Source organism: Motacilla alba, chromosome 4, assembly GCF_015832195.1.
Source record: "Motacilla alba alba isolate MOTALB_02 chromosome 4, Motacilla_alba_V1.0_pri, whole genome shotgun sequence".
Taxonomy (NCBI): domain Eukaryota; kingdom Metazoa; phylum Chordata; class Aves; order Passeriformes; family Motacillidae; genus Motacilla; species Motacilla alba.
The window spans coordinates 42,127,544-42,147,606 of record NC_052019.1 but is presented as its reverse complement, the minus strand read 5'-3'; the positions used below and the strand labels follow the sequence as shown (position 1 = coordinate 42,147,606).

Below are 20,063 nucleotides of genomic sequence, written 5' to 3'. Positions count from 1 at the left end.
CATTCAAGATGCTGTCTACACTTACAGAGGTTTTAATTGCAACACACAGGTTTAGTGTGTTGCAATTACTGTGTCCAGTAAACCATTTTTCCTGCTCACAACACATAACCTGGGATAGACTAACACATAGTAAACAAGTCAGTGATAGAATAGTCCACTAAGTAGCAAGTGAAGGCAAGGGGCACATTAAATGCTGAACAGGTGAAATTTCTAGGGAGTGGGAATGACTACATGAGTAATCTCTCCTGCAGAAATTAAATGTATTAGGCAATTAACTGCCTGAAGTGTTATGTCCCACTACAGGGATCACAGCTGAAACTGTCCCCCTTCAGATTGTTAACACCTGGACAAAGCCATTAGGCTTGGAAGTAAATCATTGCCTTTCCCTGCAGCTGGTCCTGCAGAAGCATTCCTGAAGACTTTCACGTTTTTATACCCATTTCTACAACTTCCCTGTAGGTCCCTCAAAAGTCAATCACTGATATTCAGTGTTTTCCACGTCACATTGAACTAATTAATTCAAGATAATGAAGTCAGGCTTTCAGTATTAAAGAGGCCTCTGGGGGAAATAAACCAACAGCAATTGGTAGGGCAGGAGCACAAAGCGAACTGAAATTTCACAGTAAATTCTCCTTTATGAGAGAGGACCTTGCTTTACTGTCCAGGATTTTCTTTCTCTTTCAGTTTTCCTCTCTTAAGTCTTATTTCCACAAGATGAATTTCATGTCCTGGATTTATTATAATCAGTTTTCTAGGAAACATCCTGGCATGCTACAGCATGTCACCAGATTAATATCACAATGATTAAGAACACCTTCAAGACTAGAAATGCTTTCCAAGCACAGGTCTACAGCTGTGATTGTGGAAAACATATATGGAATTTTTTTCTGGTTTTAATGTACAAGAAAAGCCTTCATCTACACATATCACATACCCCTTTTCAGAAAGGAAAATGGGAGCTTGATTTTTGCCTCTGTTCCTTTATGAGTGAATTAACAACTGAGCTATCAGAGGAAAAAAAAAAAAAAGAAGAAAAAAAGAGAGATAGAACATTTACTTTATTAACTTCTTTGCTTCCTTAAGGACCAAAAATATGCTTTTTTTCCAAAGGATGTCAACATTTTGTTCATCCTACAGCTCCTTCTTAAATTGATATTTTCATATTTAATAGGAAAAAAAGCAGTGAAACAAGTTTCAGGATCATTCTAAGTGAAAGCCTGTATTAATTTTTCAGCTCAGAAAAGGCAGGTTAAGATCTAAAGCACTGAACCAGAGTAAGTGTGATAAAAGAGATAAGTCATATCTCTGGGGATTTGAACCAGAGAAGATAACAACAGCCTAATCTTGCTACTACTTATTTTGTGCTGCTGGTCTAAATGTCAAAACCATATTGACAATAAAAAAAATCCACCTAAAAGAACTTCTGAGTAATGGTACTGGAGTGACTGGAAATTGACAAATTACTCCAAAACACAGACTGAAAGAGCAAATTAAAGATGGCTTTACCAAATCAATGTTAGTATTTTAAGGTTTTGAATAATATATCATATAAAGATCATCCATATTAATTGATGCTGCAGCTAGATGTGATCATTATACTTACACCTTAGTAACCCTCTGAAGGTATAAAATCCCTCTGCAATTGTCACAAATACACGCAATGTTCCCAGAATATAAATCTGTGTACTACATGATGGTTTCCAAGGCTTGCAATGACTGTACATATGAAGAGAATGTGAACTAATCCAGTGAGATGAATGATTTTAGAGGAGTTTTATGCAAAAAAGGGTTGTTAAAGTTCACATTTTTAATGAGAGTAGCCAAATAACTAGGACTCAACTTATGGTTCTGTATTATATTCAATTCCATTTTTACTATAATTTAAAGGATAAGAATTAACACTACCACTTTATTACCGCAAAAGAATATGGCAAGAATATTGAATGGTCTTGGTACTGCATACTTGGTAAAAAGCATTCAGATATCTAAAGAGAAAAAATTATTCTAGATTTATATGGTATTAAAGGGTGCTATCCACCATTATAATGACACAATGCCTCTTTTTTCCCGGCTGCTATGTATGGCAGCTTAATATTCCAGTCTCATCTCTGTATTTGTTAGTCTGCCTCCTTCCGATTATCTTAAAACTGTTTTTAAAACCTTCCATCAGGACTTTAATTACCTGTGTAATCTTTTCTCCCATTTCATATATGCAACAGCAAAGCTATAAACAAAAGTAAGCTGAATTATAACCACAATTCATTATGCTTAAGAACTTCAAGAGGAATACAACTGAGATTTTTACTCTTCCAAGTCAGAGATCCTATCTCTTGCTTATAGTGATGTATCTTATTTAATTCAATGAATATTAATTTGAAGAGGGATTACAGATATTCTAAATATTCAGAGGTCCTGAATTTTCTAGAGGATTTTTAAAAGCAGGGTGAGGAATATGACAGAGGACTGTCTCTTGAGGTTCTGTGAAGGCTTCATTAACAATTCCACTCAAGAAAAGCAGTTTTAGTACTGCATGATGAGAATATCCACACTCACTGTGACAGTCCAGGAATTCTCCCTGTAAAAATCTCATGAACTTTGTCTGACATTTGGAAATATTTTTATAATTTTTTTTTAATTGACTAACTCTCTATTTCCAACCATATGACTCGAACCAGACAGAATGACTGGCCATTAAGAATAACAACTGCTTCACGGAAAGAGATTGATTAAAGTCAGTAAAGAGTTTTCTCCCGCTTGTCCACAAGGAGGAAGTGGAGAGAGCAGAGAACACCCAAGCAAGAAAAATTCACTGAGCAGATAAAACATAAACTTAAAAAGCTTTGAAAGAAAAGCCTACACAGGGGGCAATCTCAGACATTTTCAGAGAGCAGAAAGAAGGTGATCTTATTTAGTTGGAGACACATAAGTTCACGTGAGAACAAAATGTCAGAAAAGCTTTGTTATGAAGAAAAGCCGGAAAGTGCAGAAGCCAAGAGGAGCTGGGCTGAATCCCAACAGTCACTTGAAAGATTTATGGTATCTCCAGAAGGTGCTTAGAGACCCCACAGAGGTTCAGATTCCAGGGGCTTAAAGAATGAATTGCCTAATGAAATAAATCCCTAACACATAAGCCAGTGAAATGTCCCACCAGAGGAGGAACTCTACTGGCAACCCTAGTTAACCTGTATGTTATTAAAAAGAAAAAAAACAGAATGAATTCATGTGCAAATCCATGAGCCAAGAGAAACATAGATGGTTAGTCCTCAGAGCAAGAAGATGAGATTTTAACAGCTGCAAAGTGTTGAGCTAATGCTTCAGAGGATATTCTACTGTTTGGTGGATTCTTTCCCTCAGCATCACATGGAATAAAGCTGAGTATCTGCTCGAGGTCTCCTTGGCCCCAGGACTAGACTTGAGGATGTACAGAGAGAATTACTGTGCTCTTAGAGAAAGAATATCACCAAGGATCATTTCTTTATAAGAAGCTTTGCCTTCTCAGAGACTCATAACCCAATGAAAATAGCAAAGCCATTGGACTTGAATGTTTCAGACCATGCAATTATCACTTAGGTTTAAATTAAATGGAGGAATGAACAACTGTATTAGTTAGCCTGCATCTCAAAATTTATATGATAAATACACAATGCTCAAATTAGCAGTTAACAAAGACCAAAAAAAAAACTGGAGGGCTGGATATGAGAAAAGCTGAAGACTTCAGTTAATCACTGAAGCAATATATTTTTATATAAAAATATAGGTATTCCTGGACAGAAGATAATAAAGAGAAATGTGTGTATTAAGATGAAATGAGAGCATGCTGTTAAAATTGGCCATTTTAATTGGCCATTTGGGAAGGAGTACCTTCCCCACTTCTGCTATCAGCAGTGGTTGGGGCCAGCATAACTATAGTGAGGACACAACAGGTCCTCACAAGAAAAATTCAAACAGCATTCCAAGTGGGAGGACCCAATATAGAATTATCATAAAATGGACAAATCAAACTGCAAGTTTGCAGCTATAACCATTCTAGATCTTAACAAAATAATCTCTTTTAAAAATATCAAATGGAGGGACTACAGAAAAGGAGAAAAACTGAATGTGGCAACTACAATCCTATCAGCCTGACTTAAATAGACTATTAGAACAACTTTCAAAGAATAAAGACAGAAAGGAAGACAAAACATTTGTCAACTACTTCAGTATCTTTCCAATAACAGATTTTTTTCTAGACAGAGAAGAAAGTTGATCTGTATTTAATAAAGCAACCAACAGAAATCACATTTCTTTACATACGACTTAGTACAGATAGCACAGCCAAAGAATTGTATTGTATTTTAGTCAAAGAATTATACTTTATAAAACTAGGTAAAGAAGGAATCAAAACAAGTTGTCTCCAAAAAGGGCATTAACAAATATGTTGGTTGTATTGATAACCAGCTTGTTAAATCTATTAATTAACCAGAAAAAAAACCAGAACATAAGCAACTTAATAACATTCACTAATCCCTGAAACTAGACAGCACTATCAGTGTAGGAGATCAAGAGGATCTTTATACAGAAGAACAAGAAGACTGAAGTAATAAATACAGAATGACAAAATTGAAATTGAAAATATGAAGTTACATACCAACAAACTAATATCTCTTGCTGTGATCTGGGAATTTATTCATTGGAAACTGAAGAAAATAACCACAAACATGGATGACTATAAGTTAACGAGATCCAGCCTAAAAAAAGGATAAATGCAAACTGATTTAGGTGAGATGTTACCACTTACGTATTAACATTCCTCTGCAAATAACTTGTCCATTTGGAACACACTGAATATAGATGATGGAGCAGAGAGGTCCTGACACTGTTGAGTCAGGGATAGAAAGAAAGACTCCAGTCTTCATGTGGATCAGAAGGTTCTCTTTAATGAAAGTAGTGGGTCTTTTTACAATGTGACTCACTGAGGTGATACTTGATTGGTCTCAAAGTAAAAACATCTCACACTACTGGCATACTATGAACAGCACACTGTGGAGAACCATAACTATCAACAATGGTTACAGAAAGACAGATAATAATTGTTTTAATTCTTTTCCTCTAAAATTCCTGGGCTCAGCCTGGGAGAAATTATCTCTGTTCTTTCTTCGACTGAACTGAGAATACCCACGAGGTCCAGTGGACTAGCTAGAGCCAGTGACTTGATGAAAACACCTGCCTGACCATGAGTTTCAAAAGGCATGGCAGTTCTGATATGTTTCCCAGAAATGTGGGGTAGGCAAGGGGAGGTTTAGTCACTGGGAGCCTCTGGGGATGGTGGGTACTGATATTTGCATCCAATAATCCCTACCAATGTTTCTAATTTTCATGCATACTTTTTAGGAAAAATTACCATGATTAGTGCATGCTCATAGGCCTAAAACATGGTTTCCATTAGAAGCAATTAGCAAGAATGATGGCATAGCATAAAACCAAAATCTCAAAAAGTGCAGTATAAATGGCCTCCAATAAGATGTAATAGACATGGAAAACATTTGCACTTCCTGGTGATTTCTGAACATGGCATTTCAACAACAAAGCTTTAGAAACTGTAAGATAACTTGTGTCCCACAACCACAGGGTTCTGGAAATGTAACATATGATCTAGTCTAACTTCCAAATACTGGCTAGTGTCCTCCTTTCAGACAAACATTTCTGAAAATTAAAAGTAGTTAGCCTTTCAAAAAGGCTGTTTCAACTGTCAGGTCTTTCCCCCATCCTCAGATATAGGCACGAGTGGATATTAAAATAAATTTAAAAATCCAATCAAAATTTGGATTAGTTTTGAGAAAATGTAAACATTACTTCTCTAATTGAATATTACAAACCTAAGAGACCTAGGGTTTGTTTTTTATCAATGGAAAGAGAACACAAAAGCAGTCTGGTATCATAGCAAAATCATTATAAAACTGTATCCTTGCCAAAATTATTGCTAAAGACACTAACTTCAAAGACAGCTAAAAAAGGAAAAGAAACAAATTCCAGGATGTGGAATTTTACTTTCATAGTAACAAAAGGGAGCAAACAAACAAACAAGGGCCAAATACATGGGAGGTTGCCATTCTTCTTTCTTTTAAAAACCAGAACAAAATGCTCTCTCTTAGATCCTTTAAAAGTTATACAAATCTAAAACTGAAGGAAAAATAATTTTCTAACTTGTGACTTCATTTTCAAATTAATCTTTTGGAGAAAATAATTATTCTACTATTACTAATGACAGCAACACAGTGTTTTGAAATGTGTTACATTAAGAAAGGGTTCTGGGATCTGGGAAAGCAGGTCTCATTTAGTTTGTTTAATATTAGTTTGCTTCATCCCCTTGCTTCTACAGGCATGCACACAGCACTCTCTTACCCTCAGAAACCCACAGACATACATTTAAATTAGCTGGGATTTTCAAAATGCAGAGAACCTGAAAATCCCCACAAAAAACAAGATGTGGCTGATTTCATTGCAGCATGTGTTCCTGAGCTCCCTGTATGTTTAAACAACAAAAGCTTTTTGAAAAGGTGCTCCCATTTCTCCCCACTGTCTCTCAACTTACCCAGCCACCAACTGGAGTGATGTTGTTGTATATATTACTATAGACTTACACAAGCACAAGGCAGAGGCAGGAAACACCAGGTTTTGTCTATTTTAAAACCCATCATTACCATATCTTGTGGTCCAAGTCAATAGACAATGTTCAATTTGAGCAATTTTTGCCCTGCCTTACTTCTGCACCATGAGCTGGAGACTAGATCCTGATGGGGCTCCAAACACCAAGAGAGCCTTGGTACTACTGGTGCTGAACAGCTACCCCAGAGCCTCACTAAAATAACCACGAGTGTAAGCACAGCATGCTCCAAAACATCCAAAGGGCTTTCAGTGACTTAACTTCTCAAAATGCTGTAAATCAGGTTCTGTTGGATGTCTTCATGAGCAGCTGTAGCAGTACAGTACACAAAATAGGTTTTGAGTGTTTTGTGTACTGTACTGAGCAAGAGCTGAGTTGGTGCTTTAAGGTTACTGCTTCCCTTCCCCTGAATGTAGCTGCAAATTCTAAAATTTAAACTCTGAGTTGATACATGTATGTAGATGAATGTATTTACTAGTAGTACACCAAAAACCCTATCTATACCACACACACTTATGGTCCCATGGATGGCTTAAATATTAACAGAGGGATAATCCCTCTCTCCAAGAAATTATTCTCCTCCATTTGGGAGCATCTTAAGACAATCTTTTCAGAAGAGAATAACAGACATGCTTTATTGAGTCCATGTCCATGTAAACACACATTAATCCTACAGAAATGTCAATTAAGCATCATAGTGATCAAAGTACCAAACTGAAATGCATCTATAAAATTACCTAATTAATAAAAATGCAATAGCCTATCCAATGAATAATGACATAATCTTAAGTAAAAATAATGAGGTGTCTATGTATCTATGCAGAGTGTTTAATATGTGACCTTACTGGTGTAAAGAAGCAGAGATAAAGATATCAATGTATTGTGACTGATAACAGCCTACAAGAAAACAATTTCATGCAAATGATAGGTTTAATAATAATGCCACAATACAGAAGGACACATGGAAGAAAAGGCTTTGGTAAATCATTACTCTGGTATGTCTGGACATGAGCTCAAAATTCAAAGCAGGAAAAACTGAATGTGTAGAATAAAATTCTATTCATTGGGAGTTTATGCAACTGAAAACAAAAGGTCATGTAGAAGGTACTGCACCAGAATCAGAGTGCAGTCATCTCCAGCAGTTTCTTTGATTGGTAAGATACATCCAGTTCCTTGGACACTGCATTAAACCATATGTGTTTGTTTTTAACTGTTAAAAAAGAGCATGCACAAGTTGTTTGTCTCACATATGTTTAGCCAGACATTAGCTAAAAACTGCCCTTCCTGTTGCCCCTTTCCCAGTACCAGATGTAGGCACAAGTCAGTGGAAGTGGAGCAGACATAGGTATGACAACCTAATTCCCTGCATGAAGGAAGTAGCTGGGGACAAGGAGGGGGAAGGGGAGACATAAACACTTTACACAAGGTCAGTGCAGGAGATTGAGACATCTGTCAGGGCTGGAAGTTAGTACATTTACTTGTATTACAGCAAATAATGTTAGTACTGCAACAGTTTATGCTGAAAGCAGTGTAGCCTGTGAGCACAACTAAATAGGCACGACTATCCTGATTTTTATTTTAAGTCATATCCCACAGGAAATGGAACTAGTAAAGTCTGGCATAAATGTAATGCTTGTTTTCGTTTAGTACAGAGAACAGGAAGAGAGAGAACCTAGAGCTGCGTCTCTAACGTACTTTCAGTTATAGAATGAAAAACCACTTCTAAACAAAGCATTTCAAAGCATTTCAAAGTCCATAGATTTGACCCATCTAGAGTAACCCAAGTTATCAATGGGGAGCTTGTAGAAGTGAGGAAATAGGCACAAAAAGGATTGCAACATAAGCATTTTCTGTCCCTTAAAACATGTTCTGCTAACTCTCCCTGTCAGATGTTACAATGAAGCTTGGGTTGTACTGTCAAGTTCACTCACTAAAAGAAAGCCCAGTTAAAACTTTATTTATCCTATTTCATTTAAATGGGATTAACTAAGGAATATGATTTGACTCCATACACAATTTAACCAGTAACCCACCTACTTTGGTACATATTTCCTGCCTCTACCCTAAAAACACTTAACAAGTAGTTATCCAGCCAGCACACAGGTCCTTACAAACATCCCTTCTGCATTAGAGTGCACTAGAAGTTACTGTAAATCCTTACAGTTACTACATATGGTCAAGCATGTGTTAGAAAGGACACAGCTATTTAATCACCTGCACATTATTTATATATAATATAAAATTATATACACAAGTTTATATAGGAGACTAGTACAGTACCAAGAGGTGAGAAGTAGCTGCACATCTTCTGTTGCAATGCTAAATGCACCACCACTCTTCAGGCATGACAGAAATCCCTTGCAATTCAATATTCTGAGAAGAATTATTTCACTTAAGTGCCAATGAAATTAATGATTTTGCACAGCTTCTTATACACTTGTCTCAAAGAGCTTAGAACTGATTGAATGAACTGTGATTTATGAGCATCATTTTAAAAATTCATTACTCCTCCTGAAAGAAGTGCCTTTTTACACAGATTAGTATGCTTTTCTCATAGATTGAGCAAGGCACTATCTTCTATTAATTCTATAACACGTGAACTTTCTTCTGCTACATTTCCTTTGTAAACAAGGCTTCATTTTATATTTTCACCAGTGGTTTCAGCATTTAGTGTTAAGAAGTAACTGCTGGCCAAATGTCTTTTTCCTCTTTTTTTTTTTTTTTCAGCAAACAAGAAGGAGTACTGGAAATGAATGGAGAGGTGATACAGCAGATGTGTGAAATCATAAGGAGCTGGACCAATCATTCTCTTTGTCTCTGGGTTGAGAGCAAAAGGTGTTTTCTCCTGGAGTAAGCAGCTGATTGACACACCCACCATCACACCATATTAGGGACAATGATACTTGGGAAATGCTGAGGTGAGGGCTAGGTAATTTTCACAGAAAAAAAAATCCATTCAGGGTTACAAACATGTGGAAACTGCCTTGTCTGGGATGTCTTCCAGCTGAAAATGGTCAAACACCAAGAATCCATTAAAGAAAATGTCATGTTTGCCCTGCTCTTGCACTCATCCAGGGTGTATGCTTTTAGTTTCTATAAGAAGAAGGATATAGGACAAGATGGGATATTTATTGGTCTGATACAATACATATACGGACTGCTGCATATAACCACTGTCCCAAATGAGCAGTGTGATATTTTTCCCCCAAGAGTTTTGTTAGCTGATATCTCCACTTCCATGCCGTTCACACCTGCAGCAGGATTTGAACAATCAGCTGGACAGAGAGCCCCACTCCTCACTACAGAAGTGTTCACAATAGTTTGACTTTCAATGTGAAGTACAGATTGCTCAGACAAATTTAAAAGAAAAATGCAGACTCTGGAAATCATTGATTTTTTTTTTTTCAGCATGCAACTAGAAGTTTGTTTTCAAGAAAGAACTGAGCCATGAAGTAAAATTAAAAGGCTCATCCTGCTGCGTGTCAGTCTGCTTGCATAGTAGAGGTAGAATTTAAGGGATTCCTAACTCATCTGTTTCCCAATGCTATAAAGCCTTACAGGAAAGACTAAGCATTCTGCTGACCCAGCAATTCATGAAAATCTGTAAGGACGATAAAACACCATTAATATTTGATAAATTGACAGAACCAACCATACCCATCCATTTACAGCTTTTTAATAATTTTCTCTAGTGTACTATAAGACAACTGCTGATGCCAATTCTTTGTATAAAAGTGAACACCAGCAAAACCCATCCGTTTCTGAATTGGGATGACTTCCATCTAAAAAAGTAGTTCAGGACCATTACTCCAGAAGGTCAGTGGCTATAAATGAAGTCTAGTTGGACACATAACAGAAATGTTATTCATTACACTGCATAAAAATCTAAAAATTTAGCAGCCAAAGGTATTCAAGAACTCTATCTTTGCCACTGGTGCTCTGAGTAGGCTATTAGCTAATATTTTAATACACAGCTCTTAAAAGCTGTGATTAAGTCTATGATTAAGACTTTTTAATATCATTACTCCTCTTCAATAGTTAGGGACACATCTAATTTCTCCAACAAGAATACCTTTATCACAGATGCTTGTTTTACTATCACAGCTATAGACTGAAGTATGCAGAAAATTTTGGGCTTAGTCACACATAAGCTTTCAAAGCTTCCCTCTTTCCAGACCCAGTTTGATAACCTCAATTAAAATATTTTCCTGAGAACTGGGGAAAAAAGGTAATTTACGGCAATAACTTTTTAAATATTTTTGTTCTTAAGCTTTAACATAATTTTTAAGTCTCAAATAAAAGCCAAATGTTTCCATGTCAATGTGTTTTTGATGTTTCAATATTTCATATGTCCTCAAAATCATGGATTAAGGTGGCAAACAGCTGTAGATTTATTACAGATGGGGGGCAATTACCTTTAGAGATCTGGTTTTTTGCAGGTGTTAGACACCGAAAATTTAACACTTGCCACATTCAAGAGTAACCACAAACTAAGAGAAGCAAAGTGAAAGGCTTTCAATTCCAATTTCCCAGGACCAGAGCTGCTTATATCTACAAAGCACCCATTCAGTGCCAGATAAGGATTGCATCAAGGAACAGAGCCTCATTCTTACAAACGCTTTAATTATTAAATGGAATAGTTTTTCTGTTTTTAAAATGCTAAAAGGCCACCATAAGAGAATTCTTAAGCAAAAGTGTCTGGAGAGCTCCAATTCACCTGAAGTTATCTAATGATTGAAATTATATATATTTGGGGGTTGATTTTATTTTTCTTCCTTCCTGCAATCAACTCAGCATGGCCATCTACTACTGCTGCACAGATTCAAAGAAACACCTATTTATCTTTGAGCCCAGACCACCCACACCTCCTAAAGCTACATATAAATAGATCACAAAAAGCTGTGCATAGCCACAAAAACCGATTTTATATCCACAAAGCTATGATAATATACTGAGAATCTACAGAACAGCTTTTGTAGTGCGAAGGGATACTTGTTATGAATTTAGAAAGAAATAATTGCCACAAAATTACACATCTAACAGATACATGATGACCTGTTAACTGCTTTCAGGCTAAGTATAAGAATAGAAATTGGATTAACAAATAAATAGTTTTGTATTATAGTTACAGATTAGATGACAAATTTCTTTGCTGTTACTGTAGTTTAGTCTGGGGTTTGGTCTCTCTGTTGTCAACTGTATTAGTTTAAAACACAGTAGCATTTCAAGTCAACAAACAAAGTCTGTCTTTTCTGCAGCTGACTTTGAATACAGTCCAAATAAGACCTGGAGAACACAAGAAACAGAGGAATGCATGGCATGATGTCTTTAGCTTCTTTCTGGTTTACCTCTAACAGGGACGAGTTGGATTTCATAACTCTTTAGAATTTGCATGAACCTTCTCTGCTGGCTTCATTTCTGCTTTCATAATCGCAGTGTGGTTTAAATGATCCAGAACCAAAGCCATGAGGAAAAGGACTATCCTTTTAGCTCCTTGTTTTGGGGGAAGAAAAGGAAGAAAAATGTGGTCTGCCGCCAATGCTGGTGCTACCTGCTTAGTGTCTCAATGACAGATTACAGTCTCTAAGTCTCCATCCCTCAAAGCAGGGATGTATCTTCCATTCCTTTTTGTCCTCTTAGTTTTCTTTTTGATTTTGCAGAAAGCAGAGAAAAATTAGACAAGATGCATGTTATAATGTCTTTTTAGAATTCTCTCTTTCTGCAAGTAGCTCTTGGAAATGTGTATTTCAAGAAAGTACAAATAACAACTCTCAAATATACTAAGCACTTAAAAAATCCTCAAACCACATGCATCCTTCTTACATACATTATACCTTTCAATAGTATTTTCTAAAGTCTCACTGATTTATTATTCCATAACTCCTGGCATACCTAGATTAGCTTTAAGACCTTTAAACAAAATCTTTCCTTGATGTCATTGTATTTAGAAATCTCCCACAATCTCAGCATCAGAAAGTCTCTTATTTTTAAATAAAAGGAATAGAGAAACTCTACCCAGTAAGCTGAAATAGCCTCCTTAATGGACCAGAAAAGTACAAGTTGTCATAACACCGGAATGCACGTGAGTCTCTATCATTTGCCAGATAACATTTTTCTCTTCCTCTGCTCTTTCAGAGATGACTCTAAAACCAAAAAACATGAATTTTCTAATACACCATAAAAGAAAATAAATTTACTAAAAAAAGCTACTGACATGGCTGTTACAAATTCATGACAACGTTCTGTTCAATATGCAATTACTTGTTAGACTTTTCATCAGAATGCATGTGCACTGTAAGAGAATGACACATTTACACACTACAAGCTACAGCACACTCTGGCAGTGGAAGCAAGTTTAACCTACAAACCCCAAAAATATACAGAAGGTACTGTGTTGCATAACACAAAACAAACACCTTCATCAAGTTCAAAATTTGAGTTGAAATGACAGCTGTCACCATCACCAAATTGTTAAGCTTTGCAGAAGCCAGTAAGGGAAATACTCTTTTAGGTAGGAGTCCATGGAGGATGAGAAAGAGAATGTGGTGCTTCCATCCTATCTAGGTAAAAAACACCAGGCAAACTGATGCCAACATGATGTGCTGATTTCTCCTAATTCAGATAAAGTTGTAGTCTGCTCAGAGACAGAAAGACAGAGAAAGAATATTGCCTTTCAATACTCGACTTCAGCTACAAGACCGGAAATCCTCACAAATCTGGCAATACAGTACTGTAATTCAGACATATATTGTGCTAAAGAGAACCATAACAATGAGTATTGAGAAGCATTACAATCACCAAAAAAAGCTTGAAAATAAAATTTGTAACCAGAATTAAGCCTCTGTTATTAAGGCAGGTCTATGACAAAGCTTTATTTCTTAATTCATCGATAGGATAAGTGAAAGCTGCAGAAGAGAGACACTTTATCACACCCCCTTACCCTTAGGCCACAGAGGTGCAGTTATCAAAGATTTACACATCATCAGATGCTAAATCTACCTAAAATTGTCAAGCTCACACCAAAGAGTGCAGAAATAGGACATAATCACCACTATCTTGCAACAGTCGATGGACATTTGTAATCACGTTGGTCCTTGAGAAGTATAGTAAGAGAGACAGGAGAGCACCCAACTGGTTCTCACTCATTCCTCCATCTCATTCTATTTCTAGGCCATGCTGCCTAGAAAAGGCAAAGATCTTCAGGAAAATAGAGGAAAGATCTTCAGGAAAATAGATTCCTATGCCGAAGTATCATCATAATAACTGATTAAGGCCAGTGGCCACCCAAAGTTAACATGCTGTACCTCTACATGAAGAAACCAGGATGTTGATCCATCTGCAAAAATCAAAGCATTACTAAAATGTCTGCAGACATCACAAGACACCAAAAGTGCTTCTGCTGCTTCCCTTTTAGTTACTGCAAATTGCCTTGATCTACAGTTTATTTCTGGTTGCGTTCACTTTTACTTTCCTGTACCTTTTTGTTTTTAGGCATGCCACCAGTAATGCTTACATTTTAACAAAGGTGTGTCTATAATAACTGGTAACAAACCAGAAATTCAGTATCAAAAATAGGCCAAAGTTAAACAAATGCTGTTAATGACTTCAAAATTCTACTTACATCTTTCACTGCATACATCTGCTCTACTTTGTAAAGTCTGATAAACCACTACTTTCCCACTGATTTTCACTTTTTTTCATTTAACTTTCTCCCATTTGTCTGCTCAGATTTCTGATCTCCACCTGTGTTATCTACCCTGAGGATGCAAAAACAGCATTGCCATATTTCTTTCTTATATTAATTAATGCAAACAAATTCCATTTATTTTTCAGGATTCAGATTCTCTCTTACTGGTCAATCTGCACTGGAAGGGAGAGTCTTTTGTCCAGAAGGAAAAGCCCAGACATGTGCCTAGAGCAAAGCAGTATTTCCAGAAGTGGTTGAAAAAATATGTCTTTTAAGTACATGGTTAATTCTTCTAATTGGTGAATTCCTACAGACTAGGAGGAAACACTAATATAGACTTACATGCAATTTGATCCATTCCACAAGACTAGCCCCTATTATGGGCTACATCTTTGAAGAGTAGGGGGGAAGTGGAGATAATTTCAATGATCAAAGTAGGAGTTAAAGATTTCCCAGAAGGAAAGAAATCTCCCATTATCCACATGCAGTCAAGAACATATGGGAACAAGTTGTGCAGTTATGTAGTGTCTGGGCAGAGGCACAGCAAAGCACTAAGGTAGAAGGCTCTAGACAAACAGTGTACGAGGTAATGGTTTGTCACCACTAGTCCCCAAGCAAAGGTTACTGATGAACATGACTACTTCAGTAATGCCCTACTCCAAGAGCCCCTCTGCTTGCAGAGGGAAAAGTCTAGAGGGTTTAGAAGACTTCCAGGTATCACGATTGTGACTCAAATAGAAAAACAAATGTTTATTGCCACCTCCCAGACTGTGAAGCAGAGGAAAATGTCACATGAATAGCCTCCTTCAATATCTTGCTTTGTTTCCTACTCTCCAGGAACAGCAATAACAGTAACATGGTTACCTCCTTCTCATGCTAGCTCAGAAGTTCATGAGCCCACCTGGAGCCCAGACTCATGACACAGACCCTGAAAAACAGCTTGGCCAAACCCAGCTTGGCCAAACCAAAACCTATTTTCTACATTCTCATCACTCACTGCAACTCCTAAAGCAACATAAACGAAGCTGCCCGCTTCATGATAGCCCTTCCTGCTCACAGTCTTTAAATAGAAGGTTTCCCTTCCTGGGGGAAAAGATATGAGGATAATTGTAAAAGGTGGACATGTTTCAAGTTTAAGCCTGCTACAAAACATAGTATAAAACTTGGACATCGCTACAATGATCCTGGATTAAGCTGCAAGTAGAACCAGCTTCCTCTCCTGGCAGGCCATAGGATGTTCACCAGCTGTTCCTCCTGTGCATGTCTCTCATGCCTCCTTCTCATCCATGTTTGGCTTTATTACCCCTGGTTCAGTCATCACCGGGACATGACTATTTATTTCTATTGTCCAAACAGGATTATGGCAGCATGCTGACACTTCCAAAATTCAGTGCACCGTGAGTGACATCCACACCCATCACATCACAGTGCATGACACGTGCAGCCCTAGAAAATCTGCGCTATTAATGCATCAAAATGTAGGAAAGACATTCTGTGCTGTTCTTGTGAGCCAGTGAAGGCTTCCTAAAGATAAGGAAAGCCCCATATCTCTCCTGAAGAAGACACCAAGGTTGTCACCATGGGAACATGATGAAGGAGAGAAAGTTAAGAGATACGGACTCTAGCTGGCTCACAGAATGACATTGCTCCTTGTCCACCTATTAAGAACTTTGTTTCTTTCCTACTACCAATGGGCAATGTATGTATGTGTTGAGTAAATGTAAATATCTTGGAGAACTATAAAAGTAACCGGTTGCTCTAATAAACTCTCTCTATGAACCCTTCTGATGGAGTCGTGGTACTTGCGCCATGTCGCCCTGTATAGCGACATCAAAACATTCAAGAAAAAAAAAATTTAAAACCACGACTACAGGTTACTCGCTTTGAAACACTCAGGAACGCTTCGGGAGGCTTCTGCCCGCTTCAATCAAAAGCAAACAGTCGCTATCCGTCAGCCCCGCCGCGGTGGCAGCGCTCCCCGACGGCGCTCTCAGCTCCCCGCTGCCTTTCAGCACCACGGACGCCCGCGCCAGCGCAGGGCCGGGGCTGCCGCACCCACCGCGCTCCTCCCCGGGACACGGCCAACTCCTAAAATTACATTATTCCTCTTCTTCTGGGCTTTCCTGGGGACACCGGTGCACGATGTTTTGGGGGGGGGGGCTGTTGAGTTTGTTGGTTTTTTGGTTGTTTTTTTTTCCTCATGGAAATTTTCTTTCTGGCTTGGGATATCAAATGAAAAGCTCCATGAGCTCAACCTTCCCAAGGTTTTTATACGTTAAATTATATTAAATTGTGTACGTTTTGAGCTCAGAGTACAATTGGGAAAAAAGAGAAAAAATGATATGGAGAAGAAAACGCCTTTTGTTCCAATCAGCTATTGTCAGACCCAAAATATCACCAATGACTCCTGATTTGAAAAGAAGAAAATTAATTTAGTAGGCCACCTGAAGATAAAGACAGATCGGTTTCTTATCAAATGTACTGAGGAAACACATTGCAGCTCTCCCTAGGTCTTCTCTTTAAGTAATGGTTTTCCTCAAATTCATGTAAGTTCTGCACAAACTCAGAAACATTCACAGGCCAACTGCTGTGAATTTTCTTCTGATGGAAAAGGCTTTGTTCAGTTCAAAGGTATACATTCTGCAATGCTTTCCAAGCTAAAAGCAAAAGGGCTCTTGGTCAACTTCTGGCCCTCCAAAGCCTCCATTCAACCTCAAAGAATAAAAAGGGGCTTTTATGAACAAGTAGAACTTTTTTCTCTACTAGGACTAATCAGTTTCTGCAAAGGCAGAGTGAGTTGATTCACATCGTTAGCAGAAAGCTCGGGAACCATCACAAAGACCCTGAAGTGCATTTTAATTGTGTGCTACGCTGTCTGCCCTTCCCTCTGGCTCAGTTTGGGTCATGCTGCCCTCGGGGATGGGTCCTACCGACTCTCTGAACACCGCCTCAAGTCCTCAGAAGTATCACATCTGCTTTAACTCCCTCTCAGGTTTAACCAGAGCTGATACTTGACTCCCTCTGAAGACCTGAGCCGTGCTCTTTACCCACGCTGCAAGTGTTGTGGGACAAGGAACGCATTTCTCAGGGCGCTCCTGAGGATGGCGGTACTAGGGGCGCGCTGATTAACGGCGCTCCACCTGCCGCTCTCCCTGCTTCCCGGCAGCGCCGGAGCGCGGCGGCGGTGCCGTGGAGCGCAAGGTTCCAGGGCAGGGGCCCCGGAGCCGGGCCGTGTGGGGCCGAGCGGGGCCGGGCCGTGTGGGGCCGAGCGGGGCCGGGCCGAGCGGGGCCGTGTGGGTCTCACCTGGAGGAGGCGGCGGCCGCGCGCGGCGTGCTCGGGCAGGCGCGCGCGGTACACGGCGCGCTCGAAGCGCGGCTCGTTGTCGTTGGCGTCCTCCACGCGCACGCTGAGGCGGCACGCGGCGGCGCGCGGCGGGACGCCGCCGTCCCGCGCCACCACGCGCAGCTCCAGCGCCGCCTGCCGCTCCCGGTCCAGGCGCGCGCGGGTGCTGACGGCGCCGCTCCGCGCGTCGATGCGCAGCAGGGCCAGGGCGGCCGCGTCGCCCTCCAGCGCGTACCGCACCTCGGCGTTGGGCGAGCCCGGCTCGTCGGCGTCGGAGGCGCTGAGGCGGAGCACGGCGGTGCCGGGGGAGGCGGCCTCCGAGACGGCGGCGCGGTAGTGGGGCTGCGGGAAGGCGGGCGTCTCGTCGTTGAGGTCGGCGACGCGCAGCAGCAGCGGCTCCTCGGCGGAGAGCGGCGGCGTGCCGCCGTCCGTGGCCACCAGCCGCAGCTCGTACAGGTCGCGGTTCTCGCGGTCCAGCGGCCCCGCGACGCAGAGGAAGAAGACGCCGGCCCCGGCCGCCCGCAAGGCGAAAGCGCCGTCGCCGCCCAGCAGGGCCAGCGCGATGCCGTCGCCCTCCGCGCCCTCCTCGTCGCCGCCCTCGTCGGCGTCCGAGACGGAGACTCGGGCAACGTAGTCGCCGGGCCGCGCCCCTTCGGAGACCCGCGGGCCCCCGGTCTCGGTGAGGTAGAGCAGACGAATGGAGGGCCGGTTGTCGTTCACGTCCAGCACGGCCACGGAGACGAGCACGCTGGAGACCTCGGGCTGGGCGCCGCCGTCCCGCGCCTCCACGACCAGGCGGTGCAGGGCCCGCGCCTCGCGGTCCAGCGGGCGGCGGAGCCGCAGGACGCCGCTGCGCTCCTCCACCGCGAAGTAGCCGTCGGGGTCGCTCTGCCGGCGATTGATGGCGTACCGCACCTCGCCGTTGGCGCCCAGGTCGGGGTCGGTGGCCCGCAGGCGGCAGACGGCGGTGCCCGGCGGCGCGTCCTCCCGCAGCCGCGCCCGGTACTCGCCGCGACTGAATGCGGGAGCGTTGTCGTTCTCGTCCAGCACCCGCACCGACACCCGCAGGCGGCCGCGTCGCCGCGGGCTGCCGCCGTCCCACGCCTCCACCACCAGCCGGTGGACGTCCGCCCGCTCGCGGTCCAGCCGCCGCAGCAGCACCAGCTCCAGCGGCTCCGGCCGCACATAGCGCAGCTGGAAGAGCGGCGGCTCTCCCGCCGCGCCGCCCTCCTCCAGCAGCGCGTAGCCCTGCGTGCCGAAGCCGCCGGCGTCGGGGTCGCGGGCAGCCGGCAAGCGGAAAGCGGTGCCGGGCGGGCTGAGCTCGGAGATGTTGAGCTGCAGACTGTCCTTCGGGAAGCGCGGCGGGTGGTCGTTCACGTCGGTGACAGCGATCTCCACCTGCACCACCTCGCCGCGCAGCGTGGCCGCCGCGAAGCTGTAGCGCGCTCGCCGCTCCCGGTCCAGCCGCCGCGCCGTGCGGATGATGCCCGTCTCCGGCTGGACGTGGAAGTCCGCCAGCACCGCCGACTCGCCGCTCCCCTCCGACAGCAGGAAGCCCCCGGGCGGCTCCGCGCCCGGTGGCAGCCCCGCGCGGATGTCGCCCACCAGCGTCTCGGCCGGCAGCCCCTCGTCCACGGCCAGGCTGAGGTTATACACCGGCGCCGCGCCGCCGCCCGCCGCGCACAGCCACAGAGGCAGCAGCAGCGCCAGCGCCCGTCCCGTCGGGGGAGCGCCGCCCTGCCCGCCCCGGCACCTGCCGGCCCGCAGCCGCCGCGCCATGCCTGGCCGCTAAGCCGGCATCGCGGGCAGCCCGCGCCCTGCTGCTCGCCACCGCCACGCAGGTGCCTCCGCCTCGCCGCCGCGGGAGCAACTCCGAACGCCGCCGCCGGTGATGGGAAGGACGAGCGTGTGCGAGGAGGCGGGAGAGCGGCTCCCGCCGCCGCCGCCCCGCGCAGCCCCCGCCCCGCCGCGCCCCCGCAGCCCTGGGGGCCGCCGCCCACCCACCCCCCCACCCAGCGCCCGGGGGGGCGGCCGCGTCCCCCACGCACGGACGTGTCCAGCTGGGTCGGGATGGTGTGGCGCTTGCTCCGGTGCCGCCCAGGATCCGGAGAGGTCTTCGCCGAAATTGATTGCTCGGGAAATCAGCTGGCTTCCTGCTGATGGGGCAAAGCGTGACTAGCGCACGGGCTGCCTCTAGATGCAGAGGCATGGCTCGTGAAGCAGAAGAATTTAAACGGAACAGAAATCTGCGAGTATAAACGTGTTTGCACAATTCAGCAAGGATTTGTCTCGCCTTAATATTCTAGTCCTCATTTTCCATTAAAAGGCTTGCTTGTTATCCTAGCACTAGGTCAGTAAATAGCAACTCAGCGTGGCAGGAAAGCATTTAC

General features: G+C 42.7%; 2 protein-coding genes across 2 annotated transcripts in view; both read right to left on the bottom strand.

The window, feature by feature from the left end:
• The window catches only part of LOC119700910 (protocadherin-23-like), a 101,662-nt gene extending 85,521 nt beyond the window's left edge, over positions 1 to 16,141 (bottom strand). The window contains exon 1 of the mRNA XM_038136620.1: positions 16,133 to 16,141. Within this exon, the coding sequence (XP_037992548.1) occupies positions 16,133 to 16,141 (9 nt within the window). The remainder of the gene's footprint in view (positions 1 to 16,132) is intronic.
• A 133-nt stretch (positions 16,142 to 16,274) lies between these two features.
• Positions 16,275 to 19,574, bottom strand: LOC119700909 (protocadherin-23-like). Its single transcript, XM_038136618.1, has 2 exons — positions 17,635 to 19,574; positions 16,275 to 16,418 (listed from the first exon to the last, which is right to left on the bottom strand). Exons 1-2 carry the CDS (start codon positions 19,450 to 19,452, stop codon positions 16,275 to 16,277), a joined length of 1,962 nt encoding a protein of 653 aa, XP_037992546.1. The 5' UTR covers positions 19,453 to 19,574.
• Positions 19,575 to 20,063: the final 489 nt, after the last annotated feature.

Bases quoted from the DNA above. Each gene is read 5' to 3' on its own strand.
- LOC119700909 (XM_038136618.1), bottom strand. From the start codon at position 19,452: ATGGCGCGGCGGCTGCGGGCCGGCAGGTGCCGGGGCGGGCAGGGCGGC. The intron at 16,419-17,634 runs GTGAGACCCACA...ATGTAATTTTAG, and splicing joins GCGGCCGCCGCCTCCTCCAG to GAGTTGGCCGTGTCCCGGGG.